We start from the raw sequence: 17,717 nt of genomic DNA, 5'->3' as shown, positions 1-17,717 counted from the left end.
TTGGACTCCTATAGTTCAATGTCTCCAACAGAGTGGGGTGACAGAGTATTGCCAAATGGTTGACATGAACAAAGCAGGCCTTTCTCTTGTGTTTACTTAAGTAGCATCTTTGCAGTGTCTGGCACTGGATAGACTTGTTTTGACCAAAGCAAACATCAACCTGTGAATACAGTAGTCTCTTGTTGCTTTAGAATCCCAGCCATCTCCACAGTAACGGAAAATTCCTGTAATTCTCATACAACACAAACCAGTTCTTTGCTTTGTTAGTCACTATTTTAATGCGGAATCGATGAAAGTCAGTGGAGCCATGACATGTTTCTTAACTCTTGCTCATTCCATCGTGACTATTCTTGTGTTTGCAGTTTCCAAACACTGAAACCAAGCATTCTAGTTTCATCAGACATAAACTTTTTCCAAAGGGAATACATGAACATGCCTTGAAAAAAAAAAAAAAAAAAAAAAAAAACACATCTGTCATGGAAAAAGGAAGTTGTGCATGTAAACAAGACACTGTATCAGTGACATGTCTCTGTTCAAGTGCAACCACGCTGCAGTCCGTGGATGGAGTAGGGCGTCGTTGCCCCGAGACGCTGATCTCGGGTTTTTCTTAAGTGCTAATGGTGAAGACAAACAGAGGAAGGTGATCCAGGTTACGAGGGGCGACTTCACGCCCGGGTTCAGGGTGTGGAAATCTGATCCCCCTGACCCCCTTGCACATCCCTACCTCCATTTGATCGGCTGTGCATCTCTGTCCCACTGCAGCATGGGTGTCAGGGTGATGGACACTTCTTGGGTGTCACGCAGGGGCTCGTCTTCTTCGCGTAAAACCTCCTCCACGCCACCGAGCGTGCAACCCCCCGCCCCGCCCTCTGACGCGCTCATCCCTGAGCAGCCTGGGGATTTCTCCACATCCCCCTCCCCCACCCCTCCTCCCACTAGCAGCGACCGAGCAAGGTAAGGCTGTTGTGCGCCCCCATCCTCCTGTCGCCCCGCTGCCTCCCCCACCACCACCACCACCACCAGCCCCCCCCCCCATGTGCTGCTCCTCACAGTGCTGCGCCCTGCAATTGACACCAGAACAGCGATGTCTGCTCTTATCCCCCGCCCGCCCGCCCCCGTTTTCTTGTCTGTAACACCCCGCCAGCACCCGTACGAAGCTGTCATCCACTCACATCTATTGCAGCATGTCGTTTCAAAATGCGTTAACTTTTGTGATCGTTCTTTAAGTTCTTGGTGTTATGTCATTCCTCATCGTTAGATTTATAGCGTCGTTTGTAGTGTTGCTCTCAGTTAATTTTCTGCTTGGGTGGTTTCATATCATCTGCCACTCTGGTGGTTTGATTTTGAAGTGGTTCACTGTTAAGATTTTTTTGGTTTCCAGGTTGGGCTTCATGCCACAAAGGGTGATAGACAGTAGAATAAGCTTAGACAAGTTCGTTAGAGGTGCCTAAATGCTGCATGTGCATGTCTTTCATGTTTTTTGCCTTTAGTTATCAACAGCATAAAAATCCATTGTCACAAGGCACTGCAATGGATAAGGCTGACATTTCTGTTTTTATTTCATTCTTGTGTCACACAAATGTACTGGGAAAGTCTAGAATTTTTTTTTTTTTTTTCAATTTCATGAGTACCTATTCTTTTCTTTTCTTACTTTGTTTCTTTTTCCCCATTTGTGCTTTTCCCCCTCAAGCCAGTACTTCCCTATCCTAATACAACAGTGTAAAAGTTAAAATGCGCCTGTTTACTCTTTCACAATAGAACAAACTCACAGTCTCAAATCAGTATATCCCTTTCTACTTTTCATAACTGTAAATACTGATGATTATATCATTTCAACCTCTGAAGATCCGTTCAATTTCCCATGATATTTTTATCATTGCAGCTCGGATGATACGTCCTCCAATTGGTCGGACTCCTGTTATGCCTACCCCTCCCCTGAGGAGGAGAGGCCCCCTCCCCCTTACCCATCTTCCTCATCTTTCTCCTCCTCCTTTTCCTACCCGCTCCCTCACCACCACTTCTTTACCCGAGCACCTCCGGGTACGCGACCTGTCGCTCCTGGTCCCGAGTCCGTGCCTCCTGGTCCGTCCCCTCCCCCCCGCTGGTCTGGCTACAGCCCTCCCCCTCTCCCTCCCCTGTGCCCCTCCCCTCAGCAGCTCGACATCAACTCAAACCCCAAGCCCAACTCCTTGCACTTGCCCAAACAGGCCTCCTTGTCCGACGCTCCGCATGCGCCCCCGTCCGAAACGAATGCCTCCACCATTTATATCAAGCCCCCCCTCGTTCTTACTCGCCATGAACCGTTCCTGGGCTCCCCCCACCCCCCCAACACCCCCCTCTCTGCTCCCCCTCCATGGGCAGCCTGTGCCTGTAACCGAGAGAGAGGAGCCAAGCTGACTAGGTAAATACAGATCCCTGCTTGTTAACGCCTTGAGCTCGTACTCAGTCCTCCAACACAGTAAACACACAAACACGCAGACACACATGCAGAGAGGCCCCAGTGAGGCATGAGAGGGTCACGACGAGAAAGATGGAGGGTTGAGTTAGAGCTGCTCCCAGCCGTGACACCTTATTTTCTTTATTTCCTGTAGGGTTTGCCCTACATGTATCTGTCAAGGCAATATCCTTCCATCATGGAAATGAATGCTCTTCAGAAGCCGCGATGTCTACAGTAGAGTTTCATTATCAATCCCATCTTTAATTTTCCAGCCACATATACGATCCATAACTTTCCATGTTGCCAGGATATTCTGGAGCTGGTTGCCAGGCAACAAAGGACATTCAAAGCTTTCAGTGAATGCCATTATAAAAGTGGGCGTTAATGAGTCATTCCACTGGGCCCAGTTAGCCCTCAGTGGTAGATTGTAAGATCAGACCTTGAATATGAAAACAACTCAGTGATATATTTTGACATGAAACAACATGGAAAGCAAAATTACTCATCAGCCAGTTCTGTATCATTTTTTTATATTGGAAAAAAGCCTAATGATCCTCATCTGCATTGCTCTACACCCTGCAGTCTCAGTCATCCATCCATGTCTCATCTGCTGGCAGTGGGCGGGGCCATTTGGAGCTGGGGACTGTCAGTCAGACTCCACTTTAAACTGGTTATGTTTTGACCTTCAAGCCCTCCTCCCATTGGCATTCTGGCTGCACTATGCTATAAAAGAAAAAAAAAATCCTCTTAGCCTGCAGAGTATACTTGGGATTTTTGATCTGCTTCTGCTGCACTGCAATGTAGATCATACGTCTGTCTGCAACAGCGGTCACTCAGGCAATTTGACATTGAACTATGGGTGCTCTCATATTGTTTTTAAGATGTCCAGAGATTTACAGAACCAGGGTGGACACACACAGGGGGCAACTTGTTATTTATGTGTATTTTCCTCCTTCACCAGTACGCTAAAGAACAAGGAGCTGTCTCCAGTGATTGGACAGAAAGGAATCCAGGGAACAGCAGCCTCTAGTGGACAGTCACAGCACTCAGAGCACAGCCCACACACCCTGAGAAGAGGTGAGATGTGTGTGTGTGTGTGTGTGTGTGTGTGTGTGTGTGTGTGTGTGTGTGTGTGTGTGGTCTCATTACTGTCCAAAACATCAGCCACCACTATGGACAGGCTCTGACCTAACCACCTGCCGCCAGGGTGTCACACTCATCCAGGAGGTGAACACAGACAGTCAAACAGAGAAACATGGCAGCATGACACTTTCATCCTCACCACACTTTGATGCTTTTGCATTTATGCTGCTCTCTCCACAGCAAAGAAGCTGGCCCCCATCCCACCTAAAGGGCCTTACTGTCAGACAGGGGCCATGTCCGACCAGTCGACAGGTCAGCCGTCTCCCGTCAGCCTTTCGCCCACTCCTCCCAGCACGCCCTCCCCATACGGCTTCAGCTACCCCCAGGGATACGCCACAATCGGCTCCCCGGGACAGGCTCAGATGGCTACCACCCCGTCCCTCTCCTCCCCACCCTCGCTGGCCGGGACTCTCACCAAGGCCAGGCCAACGCCCAAGCCGCCCCGGCAGAGGCCCAGCTTGCCTCCTCCCCAGCCCCCCACCACACCGGGCACCAGTCCCCAGGCTCTGGAGCATTCCTCTGGTCTGCTGGATGGACTCTCTCCTGGGGAGAGCATGTCCACAGGTAAGGCGTTACGCAGGGCTGCTCCTCCTAATTGCTAATTGCTAATTACATCACATTATACAACATAGGGATATGTGCTGCTGCTCAGAGGAGAGCAGAGTAGTGGAGTTATGTGAGCGTCACAAATTCATTTACACTTTCAGTTTCCTGTTGAGTGCCACGTTATCAGAGTCAGATTGGCTCCTGCAGTAATGCCTTAAGTAGCTAATGCAGATTTTTTAAACCTTTAACAGAAAGAAATTCAGTTTAAATTCATATTATCAAAATGCATATTAGGTTTCATGGATGTAGTGGAGGGTGAAGGGGAGCTTGGAATAGTTCATATAGTATATTTTTTAAAATTACAATAAACAGTATCAAGCTGATTGGAATTACATGAAAATAGGACATTTTCAAGAAATATAAAACCTAGACACTATACATATGTATATTTTGTGTGTGTTGGCTGTTGTTGGAGTTCATAATTTATCTACTTTTTTATTTACCACTACACTGCAAAAAAAAAAAAAAAAAAAAAAAATCCAAGTTAACCAGTGATTTAGGCTAATTGTTATCCCACTGGCAGTAAATCTGCCAGTGGGATAATCCCACTTGTTTCTAATGCGGTTTCACTTGTTTCAGGATTTTTCTGGGAACGAATATAAATACAGTGAAAAAAGACAGGGTAAGGCAGATCAGCCTGCTATGATTAGGAAAATGACACTTGATTCAGGAAATTCTGGAAAAAGTTTATCAGCATCAGCAGCAAGCGGGGTTACCTCATTCCACTGGCAGATTTTTTCACTTCTATTAAAAAACATGATTTTATGACTAACTTTGAGACTAAATGACTGGTTAAGATGGAGATTTTATGCAGTGTACATCACTGTCAGGTTCTAACATCTATCTCTGATTCTGTTTTCCTCTATTTGTGCCCTCTTGTCGACTACTGTTGTTGTCTCACTTACAGCGGTATGAGGCGAGAGGTTCAGTGTCATTCTATTTGTGAGAGGGACTTTTAGGGTAAGCAGGAGTTCCCGTGCTGAAGCCTCACCTCTCCACCCCACCAATCCCTCCGCCACATTGGCCAAACGTCCAGCCGGCTCGCACGCTCACGACAGGGTGAAGCTGCCGACAGATGCAGATTTTGGATTGGTTTTACAATGTCCCTGCTTATGGCCGATTATCAGCCAAGGAGACAAAGAAACCAATTCATAGTCACTGCTCTTTGGCAACCTCACCCAAGAGCCACTCTTTAAATATATATACCTGTATACATGACTTTTGATTATGTATATACCTATATATAGCTGCTGTGTTCAGTCCACCACTAACCCATTTTGCTGGCCTGTGCATGGTGGCTGAGACTGATGCGATGCATGGCTTACGTGGGCATGTCTAATGGACCGTCCACTCCAAACAGGCCAGGGCCGATTGCATTTTGCTCCCCAGACAAACTCCAACCTTTTCTGCCCCAGTGCCCCCACCCACATTTTGCCCTTTTCCAGTTGCCCCCTGGCTTACACAGTCATTGCCCACCCTCTCACACACGCACACACACTCCACCCCATGATGTTCTGCCTTGCTCCCCACTGCTGTTCCTCAGTGAACACACTCGCTGTTTGTCCAGTGTGTCCAGTTGTTGTCCATCACACTTGTTACATGGTGGATGTCATCATTCTCACAGAGGCCAAAGAAAAAGATCTTAGGATACAAATATGAAACTGAGCTCGAGGTATTATTGAGTGCAGCTAAGTGCAGTGATCTTGCTGTTATGGGTTTTTGATAGGGGGGGTGAATCTTTGGCTTTGATTCAGTGCAATTGGCAATTCATTTGGTGCCGTTTCAGTTTAAAGTAATTATGTTGTCTGATTTTTCCCTACATTTCCTAAGTAAAAGGATAGCTGTACATTATTGCATGTTTATTAGTAATTATAATATTATGGCTAAAAACACAGAATTGTACCACTGACATTACAAATTGAGTCTCTCCAAAAAAAGAAAAATAGTTTTTCATAGTATTCTGTTAGATCACCACAGTAGTTTTTGTTGTTTTTTGTTTTAAGGAATCCTAATTGAATTGATTCAAAGCATTTCATATTGATTCATGCTGAAGTCAGAGCGATTCATTCTGTTTATTTCTTTTAGCAGATCGATGCAGTTGAAATGACAAATTTTATAATCAATGCATCGATGCAATGAATGAATCATTACACCCCTGTTCTTTAATAGTATTTACACTGTGATTTGATACTATTTATTGATCATTAGGTGTTCTGTGATTTGAACTGTTTTCTGATCGTGTTTGAAGATAGGTGCATACCATAGTATTTTGTTTTTCTTCATACCATTACTATGGTCTGGACTTCTGATGACCCACATGCTGTGTGTAACGTGATTCCACATCGATGAAGCCACATCTGGAATGATCTGTCTCACTTGCCACCTATATTTTTCCCCCCCTAATTAACATTTAACTTTTTCCCTCTGGTTTCTCTCTCTTATTTCTGCTTATCGACTGTTTGTTTCCGCTCTGCCAGACTCTCTCTGCAACTTGGACATCCCCATCATTAACGTGGAACTGGACGGTATTTTTGATGTGCCCTACATCGCCCCCTTCAGGAACTCAGTGGCGGTGCTTGAGTCGACCAACAACAAGGCCGAGTCGGAGGACGAGTCTGAGAGCACAGTGCTATGACGCCACCGAGTTCCCGACCCCTCTGACACAGCACAACGCTCCTGCTGCACCGTCCCACTCAAACCCCAGACTCACTTACTCACCCCTCACCTCTCAGCTTCTTTTACCGTCACTCCGGATCTCATTTTTACCCCTAAAGTATATACTTCATTTCTTAGGGGCTGACTCACCCTTCTAGAAAAGGGAAAAAAAAAAAGTTGAATTCAGAAATAATTAGAAACATCCATATTCATGGTCACGTCCAGGATTCTGTTAGATGTTTTGAGACAATGTCACGAGGGGGCTTTTGATTAGACATAATTTGATATTTTATGTTGACTGGATCATTTGATTTGATCTGTGGTGCATTGATTTTTAGGATTTTTTTTTTTATTATTATTTTGTATGTGTTATGTTTGCCTTATTTGATTCACTTGCAATATTGCCTTTAACTTCTCATACAAGACTGGAAACAGGCTGCTGGGAGGAACGAGTGCTCTTTGCTGCTTCTTGTGAGTGAATTATGGAATGAAGTACAAAATGTACTGTACGTCTGTCTGGCCAATACGTACGCTTTCTTCTTTCTCTCACTGTCTCTCTCCCTGTGATGCCATCTCGAGTTCCTGCTTCATTCCTCAGGGGTGCCAGTTCGGATGCCTCTCTGTGGCACGTGGTGGCAACAACCCCCGAATTCCTGTCCCAACTGAGCGTTCACTGTGAGTGTGCCAGTATGCAATGTGTTTTGGAACGTGTGTGTTGTATTTGGTCAGTGTGTGATGTGTTTGGTAATTGTACTGTATGATGTTGCACTCTAGGTGTTGAGCATAAATGAGAATGCATGTTTTAGAGATTCTTTAAGAAATACTACCAGGTTGCAAAGAAGTTAAACGCCCAATCACAGTTTTCACTAGTATATTTACATGGTATTCAATCAGGATATCAATCACTGAATATTTATTGTTTATACTGTACATTTTCAGAGTATATGAAATGAATAACATAAATCATATTTTGTAACTACAGTAGAGCTATAAACATACCAGTTCCTCCATATAGAATGTACTTATTCTTATCTGGGAGCTATAAAATATATGGAATAGCATTAAAAACTGGAAAGGCACCTGCACATCAGGCAATGGCTTTTGCAAATGCAAAAGGGCTAGCAGGCCGATTTGTACAAAAATGAAAATATTCTTACATATACTTATTTTGGCAGCAAGCAAAGCTGCTTGGGATTTTTTCAGTGGAATAGAACCAGAATAATTCAGATGTTATACGCTGGGGAGCTGACTGGAATGTGCAGGGGCGAGCCAGACCTGCCCCTCTCAGTGGTTTCAGCTTTAAAAAAGCATCTTGAGACTTATCTTTAGCGGGGCCAGGAGATTGGGTGATACGTTGGAAATGTTTTGTGTGAGAGAGCGTGTACACACAAGTCTTTTTGTGCTTTTGTGCTCACGTGTTATTACATCCTGTCACATCGTAACTGAGAACCAGAACTCTGTTGACACACTCCCAGAAGAAAAAGGTGCTTTCTTGTTGTCAGAAAAGCTGCAGCTGCAGTGATAAAAGGCTCCATAGTGCACCTTTTTTTTCTGACAGTGTGCAATACAGTTTCAATCACCTTCCCAGTCAACAGAGAGACTGTATGATGATGCAGATATTTTGGTCTATATTAGTGAACCGGAAGCGAGTGAGAGAAAATTTGCCTATGTGTATATGTGTTTATTTTGATCAGAGTATTTATACAGATATATTTCCGAATAGTTTTTACTAGGTCTGAAGAGTTGTGATTGATTCCACTACACATAAAAGTCGTATTATCTGCCAATGCCTAAAAAGCATTCAAACATGAGGGACCAGAATTTCACTGCTGTCGCATCAAAACCTAATTTCTCCAGAAACTTTTCAGGAATTGAATAAAACAGACTTATTTTGAGAGTGACTTTTTTTTTCCTTTCAGACTTAAGTTTTGCATGGGCCCCCTAAACATCCAGCTCAAGTGAAATCTTGAAAGTCACCCTAAAAGGTTTTTCTACGACAGCAGCAGTTTGTAATTTGCCTTGTGGTGGGCTTGTCGTGCCCTGTCTCGATTTGTAAGACCTTCCTTTTGGTTTGTGTCCTGACAACATCTGTGCATCACTACATAAGGCCTGAAAGTCGCTACGCTGCTCTACCATTTGTTTCTTTGAAGTGCGAAATTATTCACAGGACTATTGTAAATATACGAAAGCCTCTGTACATACATGTGCTGTATATAACAACAGGGGACAGATTTAAATATAAATATATATAATAACATGAAAAATATAAATATTGATGAACAGTCTAACATTATCATATGCTGGTCCTAGAACAATATTGCCAGATTCACACAAAAACCACATGAAGTAGACGTCGCACATTATCAGCATCATGGTAGCTCAAATGGCACTGACACAGGTTCAGGATTAGGTTAACTCTACTTTATAGATTCCTCTCAATTAGAAATGCTGATAGTGCTTGTGGTGCAGAGTCTCTGACCCCCTGGAGCTTTGAGGGAAACTCTGCCAAGGAAACTTGCTGCATCACTGTCTCTTGTTTGTTTGACTCTTCAGCAGCAGATAGAAAGTCTCCTCAGTTCCCCAACCCGACTGAGCACAGAGATCTATGACATCCGAATGTCACGGTCTGTTGAGTTAAAAACAAGACTGCCATTTTGTTACAAGCAGCCACACAGTAATGCTCATTTTAAATGGAGGTCATTATGTCCTCTTTTCCAAAGCAATAACCCAAATCTGAAAAAAAAAAAAAAAAAAAAAAAAAAAAAAATTACATGATATTGCGATTTCAATGGAATGGAACAACTGGACTAATAGAGAATAATTACAACATAAACTAATCAGATCTGTTTGGTTTCAACTGATTCTGTGTAATCAGTACAGCCTGAAATGCTAGGATCACTATTTACAATTTCAGAAAAAGTTAATGCAGACTACAAAACAATTTTTTGAAAAGCTGTTGTTACAATTTGGTCGTGCCGAGGTGAGCCGTCTGGATTTCTGTGTTATAAAGGCGCTGCTCTTTTGTTTTGTACAGACGCGGGTTGTTTTTCACATCGAGGCTTGTACATACAGTATTTCACCTAATGCAGTTTGATTAACAGCAATCCTGTCAAACAAAGACAGCTGGCGAGAGACTCCGGAGACAGTTTCCAGTGTTATCGTTTTTGTACGCATGCCTTTTGAGCACTAAAATTGGAAAATTAATTGGTGGAATGTACTGGTGATAGGCGAAGATGTTCACCTCATAGGTCTTGGTACTGGGCGATTATGTGTGTTGTGGACATAGTTTCAAGTTCTTGAGGGTGCAGGGGGATTTGATAAACTGTGTGTCGTGAACAGGTTTTCGGGGGGAGGGAGGGGAGTATTAGACAATGTCCTGTGTGAAATCAGCAGCATGCTTTTTGACCATGCCTATGAAATATGTCTCCTATTTGGTCCTATATACATGTGCTTGTATTTATTTTTTTATACGTGAATAGACGAAAGCTTTGCAAACCTGTAGAATAATCCAGCGCTGCCCTTGACCTTTAAGTCCATGTCCCTGCTTACATCACCGTCAAACTCCCCATCTATGCTGCCAACAGCTTGTTCAAATCATCCATGGTGTACATTTTCAGCACTGAGAGGCGTTCCCACCATGTATTTTCTTTGTTTCATCAATACTGTAGCTCTTCAAACTCCATGCACCCATCTAAGGCACAAAGGAAAATTACATCTGGGGAACAAATCCTCTAAAATCACACTAAAAGCACAGTTTGACTTTCCTGCCGAGCGAGGAAAACTGTGCCATACACAAGTTTGTTTTGACTTGTGTGAAAATTTGTAGATTACACTGTGGTGCATGCAGCCATTGCAAGTACATTTTCAAACATCTCTCTTTTTGCTTTTTTTTTTTTTTTTGCATAGTTTAAGTTCCAAATACTGGGGGCCAAAATAAAAAAAAGGGAAGGAAAGAGTGGTCTAGGATCTTTCTAGAGGGTTAGGGTTAGGGTTTTAGAGGCTCTTTGTGTCAAACTGTGGTGACGTTGTGGACCCTCTTCAAAGTGTGGAGTAATGAGGAAATGCCTTTTCTTGGACATGCTCTCTTCCAGTCACCAAGTGGAACATGCTGTGTACTGTAAGATTAAAAGAAAAATTCCTCATCCGAATGTTGAAACTATTAAAAATGTTTTTTTTATATATATATATATTACTCGGGTGTTCTGTGGTTTTGTTCTGAAAATCTTTTGATTGTGCAGTTTGGTTGTGAGAGGGAAAAATGAGTGATGCACAAAATGAATTCACAATAACACAGTCAGTAGATGAGTCATATGGGTTTATAAAGCAAAACAGAAAAAAGGCAGTGTGACTAGACAATACAAGCAAGAAAATGCCTGCAGTGTGATATATTACACAAGTGTTGTTATAAACGTGTCCGGCAGGATTGATTTCTCCTGATTCACCAGTCCCATCCAAGGTGCTTTGGTAGAGGCCAAACACATTCTGCAAATGCACAACACATTTGATTAAATTTTTACTTTCAAGGCGTATTTCAGCCACGGTGCCAACTTTTGACGGCCAAACCAACACGCACACCTCTGCCAAGATTAACAATCGTGTGTCTGTGTGTCTGTGTGTGTGTGTGTGTGTGAGAGAGAGAGAGAGAGAGAGAGAGAGAGAGAGAGATGCACTACTTAAAATGAACCATAAACCCACCAACACACAGTGATCAGTGTCAAAAAATGCCCATGCAACAAATGATGCAATCTACTTCATGCACTGAGAAACTTTTAGATAGTATCATGCAGGTTAAATAGCAAGTTGATGCATGCTAATGATTGGAGTGATTAGTGACAGGAGGCAGGCAAAACATGCTACCGAGCCCATACCTTTGACCTTTTGACCAAAAAACTAAACTGTGGTTGGACAGCTGCTGCCAAACACGTGTCCTTGTGAGCAATCAGAATAGACAACACAGAGTACAGTTTGACTTTAGTTTTCTTGCTCTTACTTATTTCTTGTCATTAGATTTAGAGTCTTTCCTGCAGCACAGAAATGGACACATTCATCATAAAGGCATCACTGCCCTCATTAACCTGTTCCTTTAAGATGAGTATTCACCAGAAGGTTATTCTTACCAGAGTCCATGACAATGTTGAGGGGTGAGTGGTAGGTCTGCAGGTACTGCTGTGGGCTCTGCAGCTCCCCTCGAGACAACAGCTGGTCCAGGACGTTTTGTGGGACGATCAGCTCTGGAGCTTCATCCAGCACTGATCCAGGAAGGGCCTGAGAATACATTAAAACAGGAACAGGAAATATGATGTTTTTATGACACTGATGTGATCATTTCACAGCTGTCTGAATGGGAGAAACACGATATCCTAGTTGAATTCCTTTGTCCAGCTGGATTCTTTTTCATCTGCATCTTAGATCATGGTAATATTACAGAGGTTAGACTTAAACATAATACACATAATATTAAAACAAAAATGTTTTAAGCTCTGATGTAAAGATCCTCTGAGATAAGAAATCAATATAATGACATAATAGCCATACTGATAGCCTTTCTTTTCAGGATTGTCTTAATACATGTGGATGTCACGTGAATGACTGAGAACCTTTGTTTTTCGTCCACAGTGTGTTCACAACAAAATGCAAACACACCTTGGATATTTCAGAGCGCTCGCTCAGCTTGCGGAGCGCCGACAGGACAGTGCAAACCAGAGTCTCGGTGCTCTCTTCTTCACTCTCATCCCCAATTGTCGTGGTCTGCAATTTCAGCACCTTCAGTCGACAAAAAAAAAATGTGTCTATTAAACATTATCCATGCATTATCCATTTACATCATAAGGACATAGTATGTGCTTCATATTAGAGCAACATAAAAGAGCAGAAGTGAAGACCAAAGCCAACCTTGTAGCTCCACTTTTGGAACAGCCTGCCTGGAGGGTTATGTGCCATGAACATAACCTTGGGAGCTTCCAACAAGGTGCTGGGAAAGAGGGTAAAGTCACTGATCATGGTACAGAACTGGATAAAATGAGCCACCCCCTGTGTCTAGGCAACCGTGCATAAAATTAACCATGTGAGCACAGATTAAGTGATGGACATGAGCAAACCAGGATTTTTGTCATGCAAAGTGAATTCATCATGACTAAAACATCATGAACTTGTGTCCTAATGGAAATAAATAAGTCTGGGACATATTAGTTATTCACTGTAAAAGCTACAAATTGAGGTCATAAACTTATCGCAAATGTGAGGTGGCATAAGTGTGTCAAGCAGTTTTGCCAAAATGGAGGTTGTGGAGTAAAAAACTTGGGGCAAATTTGGTCAACGGCTCAACTTACCCAAATCAATATATTTTCATAAATGTAGTCAGTATGTATTCATGTTTGATTTTCTCGTGTTGTAGAGGATCCATCAATATGCCAAGGAAACACACTCAAAGACACATGAGGAATCTGACAGTCCTTAAGCTGTGGAGGAGGATTAGTAGTCAGCCATCCTCTCTCTCTCTCTCTCTCTCACACACACACACACACACACACACACACCAATCATCCAACACTCTCTGATGTGATATAATATGAACACGTGACAGCTGAGTATTTCTGCATCACCAAGCATGGAAAGATGATGGCAAACCACTAAACCTTTGGCCTATTTTCTCTTCAAGATCTGTGGTGCTGAGTTTCATTGAGCAAAGCCGGCTGAGCTGAACATCACTGTGCACTACGTGTTGAAAACTTGAAACCAGAATTCTGAAATGTCAGTTTGTTTCACAGTTGAAAACCTTTGTTTCATTGTTGAAAGTAATGAAGTGTATTATTTCTCAAAAACGGTGTGACTTTATTTCATTTGATCTTTAGTTAATCACGTGTGGCACTTTTTACCCCACATCCATGCCCAGCTTAACCAACAAACCAACAAAAGGACTAACTTTTCTGATGGCTCATACCTCTAAAACTGCATTAGTTAGAAGTAATGTTTCAAATTCTGTGGATGAAGTACAAGCTTAAGTGTACATAGCAGGTGTTGTTTGCAATAAATTCACATTTGCTTTGCTGTAAGATCATGAAATGGAAAACATGTAAGGCATGCTGTCAGCCAGGGACCCAAATGATAAATTTGTAGGTCCATGGCTCATTTTGCATCCTAGCCCCAAAAGCAACATTGCCCTAGGGGGAGCAGCTCAGTAGGGAGTCATCTTAAAAGGCATGTCTGCAACCAGTGGAAATATACATTAGTCAGCAGCGGTAATAAAACATTGAAGACTGCCACTGTGCATTAAAAGTCTTTAAATGCTATTTAAGTGCAAGCATTCCTTTCAAGAGATTAGGACCATGGCAACATCAGCAAAAGACCCACAACAAACACAGATGCGATGCAAGTAAGTTTTGCTGCACTGGTCCTGCAAGATGAATTTCCATGAGTCAGTGGATAAATGTAATTTTAGGTTGTGCATATCACAGCACATCATATTGTACGACATTAAATCACATGTTAGTCATCTCTAATTAAAAGGAAGTAGCTTTACCTTTCTGGCTGTTCCTGCATGTCTTTAAGGTCTTTCAGAACAGACACCAGGACCTCGCTGGAGGACTAGAAGAGAGTTGGACAGCAAACTTTGAGAAAGAGATCCCACATCATCAGTCTATGCCATGCAGTAGACAGATTCTCTGATTAGATTTTTTCTTCTTGTATATCTTACCTCAATGATATGAAGCATGCAGGATGGATAAATCAAAAGCAGGCCTGTAATAAAATCCCAGCGGTATCTCTTCTGCAAATGAAGTTGCAGCTTTTCATAATGCGCTGTGCAGAAACAATACATCAGCTTTTAGGGGAACGTGCGAACACAGAAAAAGTGAAAGAGCTGAATAGCCGTCGCAAGATGAAAGCCCGGCTCTCTAGTTTTCTCAACACATGCCAGTCCTTCCTGGCGGTGCTTTTATTGCAAGCTCGCTGTTCTGTTCTTTTGTGGGACAATTCACTACGGCACCACGATCCTAAATGCTTTCACAAAGATACCCAGCAGACTCATTCACATGTAGAGGTGTGGAAGTGATAAAAACCCTCAACAAGATACAAGAACAAGAGAGTGTCTTGTTGTGCTGATAGCAACTGTCTCCCATTTTTGTAATGGAGGATGTGTTTTTCTAAAAGGCTTGAAAAGAGCTTGGGAACTGTTGGAAATTTCGCAGCATCCAGCAAGGTTAAAACTAGATTAACTTGATATTTCCTTATACATCTTCCTCAAAATCTTTTGTGACAAATGGTGTAAAAAAATGTATCATTAAAGGGGAGCACCATTGCCCCTCATTCCCCCTCATATCACCCCTTAGGTATGAAGTGCTACAAGGGATCAGTTTAATTAGTCAGCTCCACAGATCATTTAGTGCTTTGCTCATTCATGAGAGTGAAGGGATCTTGTCTGTGAAATAGTGATGCCTTGTAATCTGCCATCTAATGCCAACGCTCTCAGTCTTATTAGCTCTTAAATGATGCTGCTCCAAGGTAACTGACCTCCCAGGTCTGCCCTGTCGGCAAGTTGCTGTGGGAGGTGTGCAATCACTATCAGCCGCTGCAACAGGATCCTCTGCAGAGACACAGAGAAAGAGCATTACAGGTCCTGCCGAGTGAGAGAACAGGGTTACATATGGAGAAATGACACTTGTGATGTTCACTCACACAAACATTTGCAGCTGGATAAGGTGTTTGTACCACTGTGACACAATGGACATACGTGTATGTACACAAACACACGTGGATGGTCATCAAATAGGTAAATTTCGACATCATATGAACCTTTAACATGTGACACATTATTTCTTTTTTTTTATTTTTTTGCATAACATAACAGAGAATCAGCACTAGGCCATCAGCTATATGACACATTTGTCACACAACACAACCTGTCAGCAAAACACCATCATGGTTTTTTTTTATTAACAAAATGTGCTGCACAGATCTCAGAATACACTCAAAGTACATAAAATCAACGCTTAATCACTATATTGAAGTTGCATCTTTGCAATAGTTTGCTTGTCTCTCATCTGAAATATCATACAAACCGTGTCTTCTTGCAAGTGCACTAGCCTCTCCTGTGCCATACGCTGGTGAAACAAACTAGTCCCAGTTTCCTCCTCTTTCTCTTCCTCTACTTTAAGCGGGACAAAATTCTGCAAACTGCTGTCCTCCATTACTCTCTCTTACTCTTACTCTTTCTCCGTCTGTCTCTCTCTCTTTTGATGCACTCAAACACTGAGTGAGTGAACCAAGGGCACCAGTGATGGGTGGCCTTCTTTCAGTGTTTACATCTTTTATGGAAGCCTATATCCTAGAAACCTACCATTGTTCCCCTTGATGCTATAAAACCAAGCCTGCTGCACTTGGATGCAGTTACAGATACCCACGATAAATAATAGAGCCAGTCCAAAGTCAGGGCTGTTTTGCAGGTAACGGTGGCAGGTGCGGGGAGGGAGTTGTGCAGTCAAGGCAACAGGTCTTTAAAGAAACGCCCAGATAAACCCTGGTTTCAAAAAGCATTGTTTTAGGCAGGACGCCCAATGATTTGTGGCTGGGTCCCCACATGACAAACAAACAACAGGTTTAAATGAGGCTGGGTGCCAACCTAACAGACTAAATTTCTCATTTGATTTGATTTGCAGTCTAAAAAAAAAAAAAAAAAAAAAAAAAAAGCTTTACACCCCATGTCCTCGCACTGTACGGGGCAGCCCCTCCTGAGCTCCTGCAGTATTTTGTTCACACACCAGATTGCCAGTCAGAAAGGGAAGTCACTATGACAACTAATCACATTCTCCTCTCTCAGAAAGCCACTCTCATTTAAATATGAAAGCAGGAAGTCTTCCATAAAGTGAGTATACAGCCACAGTGTGTCACACCAACCCACATTTGGTAGTTCCCAGCTCAGGCTTTCCATTAATACCCATGTTTATGTCTATGGAGGCTGTGTGAGCAAAATGCACAACCTGGGCCTGTACCAGCCACACCATCTCACAGTTTGTTATTGCCCCGTGTCATTGTAATATATTGGGATAATGGCATGTTATTTCATAAAAAAAAAAAAAAAAAAAATGCTGTGGCATTTTTTTGGTAAGATTTTTGGTACTTATTTCACATTTTCCCCTCGTGTGGGACGGACAGGTCTCTCACAGTTCTTCAGTGAGAAGTTGATTTCTATCAGCATCAAAAAGTGGCCGCACAAACCTCTTTGATTGTCCCGTAAGACGCGTCAAAAAGTGATATTCTGGCCTGAGACTCTGCCTCTGTCTTTTTCCTGGACTCTGGAGAACCGTCTTTGACTTTCCGCGATGAGGAGGAAGCCATGATTGGCAGGGATGTTGTTTGGGTCTGAGTTTGTTACCTAGCAATAAGGTTGGCGCGTGACGCGTTTGACGTCACATCTGTCAACACCGCTGGGCACTTTTCTTTCTTTTTTTTTTTTTTCATTAGGTCAAACTACTTTATACTTTATTTGGAAGATGTCTTTTGCCATCATATAAATAGTAGTAATAATATTTAGAGTGTCGTGCAAAATATTTAATTCGCAAAAACAAATTCCCAATGTCTTCTCCACGTTCTAAGTTTTCAAAATTGAATTGGGTGGCTTATGTTTGTAAGGTCTCTCACACAGCTTCATAATATGAAAAAATACCACTTTTTTCAAATATTTAGATCTCCTGTGTCTTAATGGTCTTGACTGATGTCTATAATGTGCAACTAAAACTTAAAGTAGATGACTGTAATTTAATTTACTTATTTTTTAAAACTACTGCATTGATGTTTGTTACAATTCCGTATTTGACACCATTTTTAAGGTCATTTTTACACGGCGAATGAAAAAGTACTAAGGAAGCGTAAAGTGAGGGTT

The 17,717-nt window shown here is 42.5% G+C and overlaps 2 protein-coding genes across 2 annotated transcripts in view; one reads left to right on the top strand and one right to left on the bottom strand.

Annotated features, from left to right (window-relative positions):
• The window catches only part of LOC115378350 (rho GTPase-activating protein 44-like), a 64,341-nt gene extending 54,733 nt beyond the window's left edge, over positions 1 to 9,608 (top strand). Inside the window, exons 18-22 of the mRNA XM_030078578.1 lie at positions 763 to 954; positions 1,883 to 2,401; positions 3,399 to 3,514; positions 3,761 to 4,144; positions 6,664 to 9,608. Coding sequence (XP_029934438.1) covers positions 763 to 954; positions 1,883 to 2,401; positions 3,399 to 3,514; positions 3,761 to 4,144; positions 6,664 to 6,821 — 1,369 coding nt within the window. The 3' untranslated portion in view covers positions 6,822 to 9,608. The remainder of the gene's footprint in view (positions 1 to 762; positions 955 to 1,882; positions 2,402 to 3,398; positions 3,515 to 3,760; positions 4,145 to 6,663) is intronic.
• A 1,613-nt stretch (positions 9,609 to 11,221) lies between these two features.
• tex47 (testis expressed 47) lies at positions 11,222 to 17,173 on the bottom strand. The gene is made up of 9 exons (XM_030078354.1): positions 17,054 to 17,173; positions 15,350 to 15,422; positions 14,535 to 14,638; positions 14,361 to 14,425; positions 12,734 to 12,812; positions 12,485 to 12,604; positions 11,959 to 12,106; positions 11,710 to 11,769; positions 11,222 to 11,323 (listed from the first exon to the last, which is right to left on the bottom strand). Exons 1-8 carry the CDS (start codon positions 17,171 to 17,173, stop codon positions 11,732 to 11,734), a joined length of 747 nt encoding a protein of 248 aa, XP_029934214.1. The 3' UTR covers positions 11,222 to 11,323; positions 11,710 to 11,731.
• Between the last annotated feature and the right edge of the window lie 544 nt (positions 17,174 to 17,717).

Source organism: Myripristis murdjan, chromosome 19 (genome assembly GCF_902150065.1).
Source record: "Myripristis murdjan chromosome 19, fMyrMur1.1, whole genome shotgun sequence".
Lineage (NCBI taxonomy): Eukaryota > Metazoa > Chordata > Actinopteri > Holocentriformes > Holocentridae > Myripristis > Myripristis murdjan.
Note: the sequence above shows the minus strand (reverse complement) of the source record. Positions and strands in the feature narration are given on the sequence as shown.